At 45.9% G+C, this 14,999-nt stretch overlaps 1 protein-coding gene across 4 annotated transcripts in view; it reads right to left on the bottom strand.

Annotated features, from left to right (window-relative positions):
• Positions 1-14,999, bottom strand: part of LOC134356680 (twinfilin-2) — a 169,505-nt gene that overhangs the window by 110,666 nt on the left and 43,840 nt on the right. For 3 of the 4 annotated variants that reach the window (XM_063067704.1, XM_063067703.1, XM_063067705.1), the window contains exon 2: positions 328-405. The exons of the other annotated variant lie outside the window; for it this stretch is intronic. In XM_063067704.1, the coding sequence (XP_062923774.1) occupies positions 328-405 (78 nt within the window). The remainder of the gene's footprint in view (positions 1-327; positions 406-14,999) is intronic. 4 annotated transcript variants of the gene reach the window in all.

The raw sequence follows: 14,999 nt of genomic DNA, 5'->3' as shown, positions 1-14,999 counted from the left end.
GTGTGTTGCCAGTTTTTCAATTTCTTTTCTAACAAAGGCTATTGTAATTCCAGGTGCTATAATTCTGCACCAAATTCAGCAGCCTAATCCCATAGCAGACACTTTTTGCGGCAGTGTCATACTGGCATTCACCATATCACAGCTTTTTTAACTTCAGTATGCTTCGTCTGTTGACTGTACTTGGTATACAACAAACCAATCTATACAAATATAGCAGCTGTGCATATTTTCGACCATATTATATACACACTCTCATCTTCAATTACAGTTGAATGTTTGGTCAAAATATAATATGTTTCACAGCAAAACAAGACAGACAAAACTCACCATCTTTGATTATGACCTTCATAACACGAATAGATCCATTGCGGGCCTTTGCAAAGAAATCCTTTAGCTCCCTAGTAGCTAAGAGAACCAAAAACATGTTGATTAAATAACAAGCCTTAAATTTATCTTCCTAACAAAACTTGATAACTAACTTAAGTGTTATGTAGACTTCTCTACTGTGTCAATCTGCACTGTGCAGACTATGAAGCACAGTAAAGCACTGATGTTCCGTAAGACTCCAGTATTAAATACTGGGTCTGCATGTGACCAGGAAAACCTGACACCATCTCAAGTGAACATAATCCCCAAATTTAGCTGGAGATGTCAAGGCCAATGCTGGTAGAAAGAGCTCAAGTGATCACTTTTCATATATATATATTTTACTGAGCTCTGCATCAAAGCATCATGTAGCTCACACTGGCTTGTGTTTTTCCTTTAAAGAGTGGGAAAAAAATTACACACCTGTATCAACATACAGTACAGAGCACCTTCAATGTAAGAAGGTACTAGCTTGAAATAAAACATTAAGCAAAGGAACAAGAGAAAATCTGCAGATGCCGGAAATCTAAGCAACAAACAAAATGCTGGAGGAAATCAGCATCTATGGAAAAAAAAGTACAGTTGACATTTTGGGCTGTAACCCTTCAACAGAACGAGAGAGAAAAAAAGAATGGGAATGGGAAGTGGAATTAAAATGTATGGCCACTGGGAGATCCCACTTCTTCTGGCAGAGCGTAGGTGCTCAGCAAAGTGGTCTCCCAATCTATGTTGGGTCTCACCCATATACAGGAGGCCACACCGGGAGCACCAGACACAGTATTTGACCCCAACAGACTCACAGGTGAAGTGTCACCTCACCCCGAAGGGTTGTTTAGGGCCCTGGATGGTAGTGAGGGAGGAGGTGTAGGGGCAAGTGTAGCACTTGTTCCGCTTGCCGGGAGGGACAAATGGACAAGGGAGTTGTGTAGGGAGTGATCCCTGCGGAAAGCATGGGGGGGGGGGAGGGAAAGATGCGCTCGATGGTGGGATCCCATTGGAGGTGGCAGAAGTTTCGGAGAATTATGTGCTGGTCGTGGAAGCCGGTAGGTAAGGACAAGAGGAACCCTATCCCTGGTAGGGCAGAAGGAGAATGGGGGTAAGAGCAGATGTGTGTGAGACAGAAAAGATGCTGTTGAGGGCAGCATTGATGGTGGAGGAAGGCAAACCCCTTTCTTTGAAAAAGGAGTACATTTCCTTCATTCTAGAATGAATAGCCTCATCCTGAGAGCAGATGTGGTGGAGGTGGAGGAATTGAGTGAAAGAGATGGCGTTTTTAACAAGTAACAGGTGGGAAGAGGTATAGTCCAGGTAGCTGTGAGAATCCGTGGGTTTATAATAGACATCAGTGGAAAAACTGTGTCTGGAGATAGAGCTAGTGAGATTGAGAAAGCGGTGAGGGCGGGGGGAGCTGTCAGGAATGAGACAGGTAAATTTGAGGGCAGGGTGAAAGTTGGAGGCAAAGTGGATGAAGTCGACGAGTTCAGCATGGGTGCAAGAAGCAGGACCAATGCAGTTGAAAAGTGTGGGACGGTCACCAGTGTAGGCTTGGAACATAGACTGTTCCACACAGCCAACAAACAGGAGGCATTGCTGGGATCCATGCAAGTGCCCATAAGTACCCTTTTTGTTTGAAAGTGGAAGGAGCCAAAGGAGAAATTATTTAGAGTGAGGACAAGTTCCGCTCAGTGGTGGAGAGTGGTGGTGGAGGGAAACTGGTTAGGTCTGGTGTCCAGAAAAAAAATTTAAGAGCTTTGAGGCCTTCCTAGTGGGGGATGGAGGTGTAGAGGGACTGGACATCCACAGAAAAAATATGATGGTGGGGGCCAGGGAACCTGAAATTATTGAAAAGATCCAGAGCATGTGAAGTGTCACAGATGTAGGTAGGAAGGGACTGAACGAGGGGGATAAAACAGAGTCGAAGAATGCCAGTATGAGTTGAGTGGGGCAGGAACGAGCTGAAACAATGGGTCTACCTGGACAAATGGGTTTGTAGATCTTGGGTACGAGGTAGAAAGAGGAGATGAGGGGTTGGGGAACTATGAGGTTGGTGATGGTGGGTAGCAAGTCCCCAGAGTCAATAAAGTTGGTGATGGTGTGGGAGACAATGGCCTGGTGTTCTTTAATGGGGTCCTGTTCAAGGGGGTGTAAAAGGTGGTGTCTTGGCCTTGGGCCTCAGCAAGATAGAGATCAGTACACCAAAGGAAGGAAGTGCTCCTCCCACTACCTTCAAACAAAAGGAGTAGCCATGGGAACTCGCATGAGCCCCAGCTATGCCTGCCTGTTTGTTGGCCTCCACCGCATCTGCCCTCAGGATTAGGCTTTTCATTCTAGAACATAGGAGATGTCCTATTTCAAAGAAAGGGGCTTCCCTTCCTCCACCGTCAACACTGCCCTCAACTGCATCTCTTCAATTTCACATACCTGTGCCCTTACCCCATCCTCCCGCCACCCTACCAAGGATGGAGTTCCTCTTGTCCTCACCTACTACTCCACTAGCCTCCGCATCCAGCACGTAATTCTCCGAAACTTCCAACACCTCTAACGGGATCCTACCACCAAGCACATTTTTCCCTTCCCCTCCCTCACTACCATTCAGGGCCTGAAACAGTCCTTCCAGGTGAGGCGACACTTCACCTGTGAGTCTGTTGGAGTCATATACTGTGGCCGGTGCTCCCAGTGTAGCCTCCTGTATATCGATGAAACCCAACGTAGATTGGAAGACCTCTTTGCCGAACACCTACCCGAAAAAGCGGCATGTCCCAGTGGCCACGCATTTTATTTCCACTTCCCATATGTACATCCATGGCCTCCTCCACGTCATGATGAGGCCACACTCAGGTGCTGGAACAACACCTTATATTCCGTCTGGGTAGCCTCCAAGCTGATGGCATGAACATCGATTTCTCAAACTTCCGGTAATGTCCCCCCCCCCCCCCGAATCATTTCCCATCCTCTCTTCCCTCCTCTCACCTCATCTCTCTGCCTGCCCATTGCCCCCCTCTGGTGCTCCTCCCCCCTTTTCTTTCTTCCACGGCCTTGTCTCTTACTAATCAACTTTACCTTATCTCTCCCCCTCTAGGTTTCACCTATCACCTTGTGTTTCTCTCCCCTCCCCCAGCTTTTAAATCTACTCTATTTTTTTCCTCCAGGGTTTCAGCCGGAAACGTTGACTGCACTTTTTTTCCCTGTAGATGCTGCCTGGTCTGCTGAGTTACTCCAGCATTTTGTGCAATTAGGCAAAAGAGCAAGTTTAGTGAAGGCAACTAAGAGTTTGGCTATGGAGATTCTAAAGGAGGAACGCTGATAGATAAAGCTGAGGGTCTTGCAGAGAGGTAGTTACAGTCAGAGAGCTGAGACCATGAACTAACTTAAACATGAGTAATATAATTTCAGATTTGAAGTTTTGCTAAACTGGGTCCACAGGACTGGCAGCTGAATAGAAATTTGTGAATAACCCAATAGACACAAGTCTGATGTGCTAAAGTTTATGAAGATGAGAATCTCAGAATGCCATTGGATTGTTACTACACGTTTCTCCCTGTTAGTCTCCAAAATCTGTTTCTGCTGTTCACAAATGTTCAAGGATGTTTAGAAAGGGCAATTTCCAGTGTCTAAATATAGTTCTGAAACCGGAGGTAGAAGTAAACAATTTTTGTCACTGCTTAAACAGATAATCCTATCACAATTCACTCTGGTCTATTTTAAGCAACATAATCTTTCCTCATAATTTAATCTTTAAGATTTAACATATGTTGGATGTCATGTTATCCCCTCTATCTCAAGCTGCTCAACCATATCCTTGAGAACTCCAGATATTGTCATTGGAGCCTTGCTACATCCACCAACTCTGATCACACCCATAGCAATTTTCACAAGTTTAATTCCTTTGGTAACTACCCCTGGAAAAGACACCAAATTCACTTACATGCATGCTTTTGATCACATAGTCCAGAATGATAGAGCAGTGCATCTTTGGAAATAGCTAGGAACACACCCCAGCAATAATACTAATTTTTTTTTGGTATACTACTGTGTGCAAATTGTAATCAGTACTTTCCCACTTTTTTAGTTCTGTTATGGACTAATTTAATAAAACTGGCTGCAATAAACATGAAACTCCACTGATATCATCCAACACAGGCAGGTTGGTAGAGCACAAATTAAAGCTTTTTCTTAGCCTTACAGTTCCTCTGCCACATCCTGAATAGCCCTCATTTGAAAGAGGGGATGAAAGTAACTGCTGCCATTCATAACTCTCATAATGAATGACTCAATCAAAAGCTGCACTTTTTCCTCTACCTCTTCTTTCTCCATTTGCATTTGGATGACATAAAGAATAGCTACACACAGTTCTGTTACTCGATTTGTGATGAGTTGAGGTATAATGAGCATCTAAAACAGGGTTTCTCAACCGGGGCTCCACAAAAGATCATGATAAAAAAGTGTTTTTTTTTAAAACTTAGTGCCGCACTCGCAGTGTCTCCTAGTGTTCGCAGTGATGGGCAGTGACCGAGTAGCCCTGTTAGCAATCTCATTAGAGGTCTCTCAGCCCGGTATGGCAATGTGCAGTAGGAGCATATTTATTTGGTTGAGTCCATTCTCAGTTTTTGACATGAGATAGGGGAGGCTGTTGATAATTGGTGAGTGTTGTATTGCATGGAGGGGAGGACAGGAGGCTGATGGTAAGCGCTGTATTGCATGGAGGGGAGGTTGCTGATAATTGGTGAGTGTTGTATTGCATGGAGGGGAGGACAGTAGGCTGATGAGGAGCATGAGGTGCGTTTTCCAGACACTGAATGAACTCGCCCAACCTGGGCTGCGCGTCAGCCTCTCCCTCCCAAATTACCTTCCCCAACTTCCCCTTACGTGCTGCCAACTGACTTATGGAAGCGAACAAACTCTACAACTGTAGTAGAAAATTGAGGGAAATTTTCATTCTAAAGAACTTATGCACCTCAACTCAGCTGGTGGCCTACCACTTTGCTGTTGTTGTAAATGTTGCAAAAGGTGGATGGTGCAGGTTAGAAGTGAATTGTATTGTGGAGTTTTTGTAATCTTTGTGGTTTTCTTGATTAGTAGTTTATTATGCTATTCTTATTTTGCAAGAATCGACACAAAAAAGTCTGTCTCAACAAAGGTCTCAGCCCGAAACGTCGACTGTACCTCTTCCTATAGATGCTGTCTGGCCTGTGCGTTCACCAGTATTTTTTGTGTGTGTTGCTTGAATTTCCAGCATCTGCAGATTTCCTCGTGAAAGCTATTTATCAGTGTGTTTTACATGGACTGGTGATCCAAGTTCCAAACAACCTACAAATGCATCAATGACTCCAGCAAAATTGAAAAGATACTCAACTACAAATCACAGCCATATGATACATAAAAGTGCTGATTTTAAACGGCTGTTGGAATCTCAAAGTAAACAGAGTAAAGCTTTTATCAGTCTGCAGAACTTCCCCAGAAAAGGAAAAGTCGGTCAGTTAAGAACCTAATGATGCCAGCATGTAAAATTGTAGTAGGTAAAATGCAGTACAAGAAATTGAAAAGATTTCACTCTCAAACAGTACGACATTGATGACATGTCACATGATGCTGAAGAGATTTTCTGAGATAAACACTGAAAAACAACAGCTTCTCTATCCCAGTCGATGAGTCAACAAATTTTACCAATAAATGTCATGTTGTAGCATTTGTAAGATTTGTAAATGGTGGAATTTAAGAAAACTTTCTGTTGCAAAGAGCTGCCTGAAACAAGCAAAGGCCAAGACGTATTTAATGTTTTGTCTTAATATATGGAAACAAAAGGTTGGTCTTGGAGGAACACACATAAAAGTTGCTGGCGAACGCAGCAGGCCAGGCAGCATCTCTAGGAAGAGGTGCAGTCGACGTTTCAGGCTGAGACCCTTTGTCAGGACGAAGGGTCTCGGCCTGAAACGTCGACTGCACCTCTTCCTAGAGATGCTGCCTGGCCTGCTGCGTTCGCCAGCAACTTTTATGTGTGTTGGCATCTCTACGTATGGTGCCCCATCAATGGTTGGCTCCATGAGAGGTTTCATTTCCCTTGTAAATAAAAAAATCATGACGTTGTCACAACAACACTGCTTTCTTCACACAACAGGGTGTTTAAGCGGAAAGGAGTACTTTCAAGAAAATAGTAGGCAAGATTTTGCTGAGTGTTTTGAAAATGAAGAATGGCTGCAGAAACTAGCCTATTTAATAGACATTTTTCATCATATGAACCAGTTGAATAAGCCTCTGCAAAGCCCTGGAGAAAATGTTTTGACTTCAAGTGACAAGATTCTTGAATTTAAAAGGAAACAATCTTTGGAAAAATCATGTTACAAAGTGAAATCTTGAAATGTTTCCACTGCTGCTTGGCCTTGAGAGTTGGGCGGAAGGATATCACAAAGTACTTTATACTTGTACACCCTATCCTCGTTATATGTGTCTTCAGACTATGCGGATTCACAGTTATGCGAGGAACCTATTTCTACCAACGTCTCGTTATATGCGTCCAAAATTCACAGTTATGCGAGGAGCACTGCCTTCCCGTCAATACGAGTCACTTGCGCACGTCTCACAGTCTCACTGTTGGGATGAGAAGCACCGCTTTCCCACCAATACAAGTCAGGTGCACGCGCCTCACAATTTCTCTCTCGCCACTCTCGCATTGGTTTTGGCAAGGTGTGGATGCGCGATCTTAAACTTTTGTTGGTTTTACCTATGGTGCAGTGATTTTGCACTTGAAATATTTAACTATGCCTCCTAAGTGTCCAATGTCATATCTTGGGCCGTCAGCCGAGCGGCAGAGAACCACTTTCACAGTTGAAAAAAAGTTGGAAATTATAAACAGTGCGGCATCAGCTGAAGGTAACACAGCTTTGGGACGCTACTGCCAGGAACAGAATCTTGCCTTTAAAGTTCTTTCATTGCTTGACAATGCGCCAGCCCATCCTAAACATTTGGACAGCATTCATCCTAACATAACAGTGCGTTTCCTGCAGCTTAACACAACATTGCTGATTCAACCACTCGACCAAGGTGTAATCCACGTTCAAGGCGTACGTATTTTTTTTTACCGCAAACTATCTCTCAGATGCTGCAAGCAACAGACGATTTTGAAAATCTCGGGAGTTTACTAACGGTGAGGGAATGGTGGAAGTTGGAACACTTGGCACAAATGGCGATGGACCCAAGTTTAGAACGGAGTCAGCATTTCAGTCGTTCCCTGCCATCCCCTTCTTCCCTACAAGCAAATTTATACTGAAAAACAAAATGCTGCCAAGCAAACAACCCTCACCACTTTATGCAAATTGCTGTAATCTTTCTGCTGCCGGCAGTTCTAAGAGTTCTGTGAGCCTTCCTTCACCCCTTGCTGTGCTTGATATTATCCTGATGACCACAACCATCCACCTTATCCGTGTAAAGCTGCCCTACACCACAACAACCACTCATCTCCCGGAGCGAACACACCTGCCACTGTTGGTGAGTACTGTACACCCTTGGATGTTAACTTTCTATGATTTATTACACTGAATATTACCTTAAATTGATTAAATATAATAAAAATGTTGTCTTGTAGTACTGCTTTTGTGTCATATTGGTATAAAAATGTGAATAAGTTACAGATAAAACATATTTAGGAAACCTTCTGGAACACATCCCTATTTTCTCCATTAAATAATTATTCACGTTATGCATTTTCACATTATGCATCAACTTCGAGGAACGTATCCCTCGCATATAACGAGGATAGCGTGTACTTTATTGTCGCCAAACAATTGATACTAGAACGTATAATCATCACAGCGATATTTGATTCTGCGCTTCCCGCTCCCTGGATTACAAATCGATAGTAAATATTAAAAATTTAAATTATAAATAGAAAATAGAAAATTGGAAAGTAAGGTAGTGCAAAAAAAACCAAGAGGCAGGTCTGGATATTTGGAGGGTATGGCCCAGATCCGGGTCAGGATCTGTTCAGCAGCCTTATCACAGTTGGAAAGAAGCCGTTCCCAAATCTGGTCGTACAAGTCTTCAAGCTCCTGAGCCTTCTCCCAGAGGGAAGTGGGACGAAAAGTGTGTTGGCTGGGTGGGTCGTGTCCTTGATTATCCTGGCAGCACTGCTCCGACAGCGTGTGGTGTAAAGTGAGTCCAATGACGGAAGATTAGTTTGTGTGATGTGCTGCGCTGTGTTCACGATCTTCTGCAGCTTCTTGCGGTCTTAGACAGGACAACTTCCATTCCAGGTTGTGATGCACCCTAGAAGAATGCTTTCCACGGTGCATCTATAAAATTTAGTGAGGGTTTTAGGGGACAGGCCAAATTTCTTTAGTTTTCTCAGGAAGTAAAGGTGCTGGTGGGCCTTCTTGGCAGTGGACTCTGCTTGGTTGGACCAAGTCAGGTCATTTGTGATATTGACCCCGAGGAACTTAAAGCTTTTGACCTGTTCCAATTGCGCACCACCGATGTAAGTTGGGTTGTGCGGTCTGCTACTCCTTCTGAAGTCAACAACCTATTCTTTCGTCTTGCTGATGTTGAGGGATAGGTTATTATCTTCACACCATGCCACCAGGTTCTTAATTTCCTCTCTGTACTCAAACTCATCATTACCCGAAATACGGCCTACAATTGTTGTGTCATCAGCAAACATATATTGAGTTTGATGGAAACTTGGCTACACAACCATGGGTGTACAGTGAGCACAGCAGGGGGCTGAGTACACAGCCTTGTGGGGCACCGGTGCTCAGAGTGATTGCAGAGGAGGGCTTGTCCCCTATTTTTTTTATAGCAACACACATCAAAGTTGCTGGTGAACGCAGCAGGCCAGGCAGCATCTATAGGAAGAGGCGCAGTCGACGTTTCAGGCCGAGACCCTTCGTCAGGACTAACTGAAGGAAGAGTGAGTAAGGGATTTGAAAGCTGGAGGGGGAGGGGGAGATGCAAAATGATAGGAGAAGACAGGAGGGGGAGGGATAGAGCCGAGAGCAGGACAGGTGATAGGCAAAAGGGGATACGAGAGGATCATGGGACAGGAGGTCCGGGAAGAAAGACGGGGGGGGGTGACCCAGAGGATGGGCAAGAGGTATATTCAGAGGGACAGAGGGAGAAAAAGGAGAGTGAGGGAAAGAATGTGTGCATAAAAATGAGTAACAGCTGGGGTACGAGGGGGAGGTGGGGCCTAGCGGAAGTTAGAGAAGTCAATGTTCATGCCATCAGGTTGGAGGCTACCCAGACGGAATATAAGGTGTTGTTCCTCCAACCTGAGTGTGGCTTCATCTTTACAGTAGAGGAGGCCGTGGATAGACATGTCAGAATGGGAATGGGATGTGGAATTAAAATGTGTGGCCACTGGGAGATCCACGGCCTCCTCTACTGTAAAGATGAAGCCACACTCAGGTTGGAGGAACAACACCTTATATTCCGTCTGGGTAGCCTCCAACCTGATGGCATGAACATTGACTTCTCTAACTTCCGCTAGGCCCCACCTCCCCCTCGTACCCCAGCTGTTACTCATTTTTATGCACACATTCTTTCTCTCACTCTCCTTTTTCTCCCTCTGTCCCTCTGAATATACCTCTTGCCCATCCTCTGGGTCACCCCCCCCCCGTCTTTCTTCCCGGACCTCCTGTCCCATGATCCTCTCGTATCCCCTTTTGCCTATCACCTGTCCTGCTCTCGGCTCTATCCCTCCCCCTCCTGTCTTCTCCTATCATTTTGCATCTCCCCCTCCCCCTCCAGCTTTCAAATCCCTTACTCACTCTTCCTTCAGTTAGTCCTGACGAAGGGTCTCGGCCTGAAACGTCGACTGCGCCTCTTCCTATAGATGCTGCCTGGCCTGCTGCGTTCACCAGCAACTTTGATGTGTGTTGCTTGAATTTCCAGCATCTGCAGAATTCCTGTTGTTTGCGTTTAAATTTTTTTTATAGCCTGGGTTCTGTCTGTGAGGAAGTTGAAGATCCAGCTGCAGATCTGAGTGCTAAGGCCCAGGTTCCGGAGCTTAGGAATCAGTTTATTTGGAATGATGGTAATAAGGGCAGAGCTGTAGTCAATGAAAAGGAGCCTTACGTATGCGTCTTTATTCTCCAGGTGTTCTAAGGAGGAACGTAGGGCCAGAGAGATGGCATCTGCCATTGACCTGTTACTCCGGTAGGCGAATTGCAAAGCGTCGAGGTTGACCGGTAGGCTGTGGTTGATGTGTGCCATAACCAATCCCTCGAAGCACTTCATAGCAATTGATGTCAGAGCCACAGGTCGATGGTCATTCAGGCTTGCTCTTCTTCAGCACTGGGATTATCATTGCCTTCTTAAAACATGAGGGGATCTTAGACTGAAGCAAGGAGCAGTTGAAGACGTCAGCAAACACACCAGCTAGCTCGCTTGCACAGGCCCTGAGAACCCGTCCCGGGACGCCATCTGGGCCCGGTGCCTTCCTTGGATTTATCTTTAGGAAGGCCCTTCTAACGTCCTCCTCGGTGATGATGAATCTTGATGCCACCAGATCTGGTTCATCCGGAGGGAGCGGGATGCTCCTCTTCTGTTTGAATCTTGCGTAGAATACGTTAAGTTCGTCAGGAAGAGAAGCGCCACAGTTATTGATATTCCCAGCCTTTTCTTTGCACCCAGTGATCTCATTTAGACCCTGCCATAGTCTACTGTCATCCCTCTGGTTAGCCTGGGCTTCCAACTTGGCTCGATATTGCCCCTTGGCACCCTTAATGGCTTTCCGGAGTTCACGCCTGGATTCTGCGTAGCGACTGGTATCCCTGGACCTAAAAGCTGCAGCTCTAGCCTTTAAAAGGGACTTGACCTCATAATTCATCCAAGGTTTCTGGTTAGGGAATACCCGGATCGTCTTGCGAGACACACAGTCCTCCACGCATTTCCAAATAAAGTCCGTGACAGTTGAGGCATACTCATTGAGGTTAGCTGCCGAGTCCTTGAATACTAACCAGTCCACCAATTCAAAGCAGTCACAGAGGACCTCATTCATTTCCTCCATCCAACGCGACACTACTTTTGACACCGTGACCTCCCACTTCAGTTTCTGTTTATAAGCCGGGAGGAGTATGGCCTGATGGTCTGATTTTCTGAAGTGAGGTTGTGGGACGGAATGGTAGGCATCCTTGACTGCTGTGTAGCAGTGGTCAAGTATATTCGGGCCTCTAGTGGGGCAAGAGACATGTTGGTACAACTTTGGCAGCTCCTTTCTGAGGTTGGCCTGGTTAACCCGGCTGTAATGAGCAAAGCCTCCAGATACCTGGTCTCAAGTTCACTGATGTTCACTGCTGTCAGTATGACCGAGGTGAATTCCCATGGCAGATAGTAGGGATGACACTTCACCGACAGGTGTTCCAGGTCCGGGCTTCAGGAGCTTGTCAGTGCCACTGTGTCCGAGCACCACGCAGTGTTGATCAGTAGGCAGACACCACCTCCCCTCATCTTGCCCGAAGATGCCGTGCGGTGGATCCCTCTGGTCGGATAGCACAGTCGGGTGTGGCAGGGGGGAGCCAGGTCTCAGTGAAACAGAATACACAGCAGTTCTGCATCTCCCTGCAGTAGGTGAGTCTCCCTTTAAGATCATCCACCTTGTTCTCTATGGCTTGCATATTAGCTAGTAGGATGGTGAAGCCCCTCAGCTTCAATCTGACCAGCAGCCCAGCTCTTTTCCCACGCTTCCTTGGTAAATAGTGCATCTTTCCAGGTTTTCATCGATGCAGCGTGTTTTTGTCAGCTCTTTGAGGTTGGTGGATGCGTCCCGCAGGGATCGATCGGCGGGTCACGTCGTCGGGCGCTCCGGGTCGGGCCGAGTGATGGGGGAGGTTCCACTGTCACTTCCCGCTGCCGGGGGCCCAGGCTGTCAATTGGGTCGGGCCCCAAAGCTGACACCTAATCCCGGAGGGCCGGGCTCCTGGCTGAAACAAATCCGTGATCTGAGTCTCGGTTGCGGAGGCTTCTGCTCCAGCCGAGCCTCGGGCTCGATTTCCAAGGTCGGTGGCGGAAGCCTCACTTCCGGCAGCTGTGGATATCCACCAACGGGGCTTTACAGTGGTCGCTCCGGGGAAGTGTCAGGGGCACCTTGAGGTCTCTGCTGTCACTTCTGTGTGGTCCTCTGCTCCGGAGAAGTGCTGGTCGGAATGGGCTGTGTCTCCAAGATCTCTGGCACAGTAGCAGGCCGTGGGTCTCCGGGAACGTGGTGGGCCTTGGACCAGGCCTCACTGGTCGGGTCCAGGTGCAGTCTGGAGTTTAAGAAGCAATTCTGGCACGGTGATCTCCAGCTGGCTCAGTAGCTTCGCCAGGGTGTTGTTGATCTTGCTAGATGTATCAGATTGAAGGTTTAGAAGGGTTTCTCGGGTATAGGATGGTGTAGAGGGCAGTTTGCTCGGGAGAGCACACGCAGAGTCGCCAGTTACCAGTGCCATCCTCTAGTGTGTTGTAAGTAAGTTTTCAAATAAGTAAAGTCTTATTTAAAAGAAGCATCTAGAGCAAGGATAGAAATAGTCTCCTTTCAGTTGAAGGTGAAATCCGTGTGCACTTATCTCAACTTCAACCCACAATTCAGTACTTGTGCAGCTATATACAAGCACAGGTTTCACATGCTAGGCCTATACTTGAGCCTGATCATGCCACTTAGCAAATTCCTCCCCCCCCCCCCCCCCAAAGTCTTGTATAAAATTGTGTCTTCAGCTATACACTTACAGTGGCATGCAAAAATTTGGGCACCCCTGGTCAAAATTTCTGTTACTGTGAATAGCTAAGCGAGTAAAAGATGACCCGATTTCCAAAAGGCATAAAGTTAAAGATGACACATTTCTTTAATATTTTAAGCAAGATTACTTTTTTATTTCCATCTTTTACAGTTTCAAAATAACAAAAAAGGAAAAGGGCCCGAAGCAAAAGTTTGGGCACCCTGCATTGTCAATACTCAGTAACACCCCCTTTGGCAAATATAACAGCTTGTAAATGCTTTTTGTAGCCAACTATGAGTCTTTTAATTCTTGTTTGGGGATTTTCACCCATTCTTCCTAGCAAAAGGCTTCTAGTTCTGTGAGATTCTTGGGCCGTCTTGCATGCACTGCTCTTCTGAGCCTATCCACAGATTTTCGATGATGTTTAGGTCAGGGGACTTTGAGAGCCATGGCAAAACCTTCAGCTTGCGCCTTCATTATCCTGTTGTAGAAGCCATCCTCTTTTCATCTTCAGCCTTTTTTTTTTCAGACGGTCTGATGTTTGCATCCAGAATTTGCTGGTATTTAATTGAATTCATTCTTCTCTCTACCAGTAAATGTTCCCAGTGCCACTGGCTGCAACACAAATCCAAAGCACGATCGATCCACCCCTGTGCTTAACAGTTGGAGAGGTGTTCTTTTTATGAAATTCTGCACCCTTTTTTTTCCTCCAAACATACCTTTGCTCATTGCAGCCAAAAAGTTCCATTTTAACTTCATCAGTCCACAGGACTTGTTTCCAAAATGTATCAGGCTTGTTTAGATGTTCCTTTGCAAGCTTCTGACGCTGAATTTTGTGTGGTGAGGACGCGGGAAAGGTTTTCTTCTGATGACTCTTCCATGAAGGTCATATTTGTGCAGGTGGCGCTGCACAGTAGAACAGTGCACCACCACTCCAGAGTCTGCTAAGTCTTCCTGAAGGCCTTTTGCAGTCAAAACAGGGGTTTTGATTTGCTTTTCTTGCAATCTTACGAGCAGTTCTCTCGGAAAGTTTTCTTAGTCTTCCAGACCTCAACTTGACCTCCACCGTTCCTGTTAACTTCTATTTCTTAATTACATTACAAACTGAGGAAACAGCTACCTGAAAATGCTTTGCTATCTCCTTATAGTCTTCTCCTGCTTTGTGAGCATCATTTATTTTAAATTTCAGAGTGCTAGGCAGCTGCTTAGAGGAGCCCATGGCTGCTGATTGTTGGGACAAGGTTTGAGGAGTCAGGGTATTTATAAAGCTTTGAAATTTGCATCACCTGGCCTTTCCTAACGATGACTGTGAACAAGCCATAGCCCTAACAAGCTAATTAAGGTCTGAGACCTTGGTAAAAGTTATCTGAGAGCTCAAATCTTTTGGGGTGCCTAAACTTTTGCATGGTGCTCCTTTCCTTTTTTCCCCCACTCTAAAATTATACAAAACAAAAATAATACATTAATAACACGATGGAGGAACACAGCAGGTCGGGCAGCATCTGTGGAAATGATCAGTCAATGTTTCAGGCTGGAACCCTTCATCAGGACTGAAGAGGGAAGGGGCAGAGGCCCTATAAAGAAGGTGGGGGGAGGGTGGTAAGGAGAAGGCTGGTAGGTTCCAGGTGAACAACCTTCAACTCTGCTTCCCATTCGGATATCTCCATACATGACCTCCTCTACTGCCATGATGAGGCTAAACTCAGGTTGGAGGAGCCAACATCTCATATACCATCTAGGTAGTCTCCAGCCCCTTGGTATGACCATAGAATTCTCCAACTTCTGGCAATTCCCCCTCCTTTCCCCTATCCCTACTTCACTCTGCCACCTCCCCCAGCTGCCTATCACCTCCCTCATGGTTCTTCTACTACCCATTGTGTTTTCCCCTATTCCTTCTTCACCTTTCCTGCCTATCACCTCCCTGCTTCCCTTCCCCCAACCCTTTAT

Source organism: Mobula hypostoma, chromosome 15 (genome assembly GCF_963921235.1).
Source record: "Mobula hypostoma chromosome 15, sMobHyp1.1, whole genome shotgun sequence".
Taxonomy (NCBI): domain Eukaryota; kingdom Metazoa; phylum Chordata; class Chondrichthyes; order Myliobatiformes; family Myliobatidae; genus Mobula; species Mobula hypostoma.
Note: the sequence above shows the minus strand (reverse complement) of the source record. Positions and strands in the feature narration are given on the sequence as shown.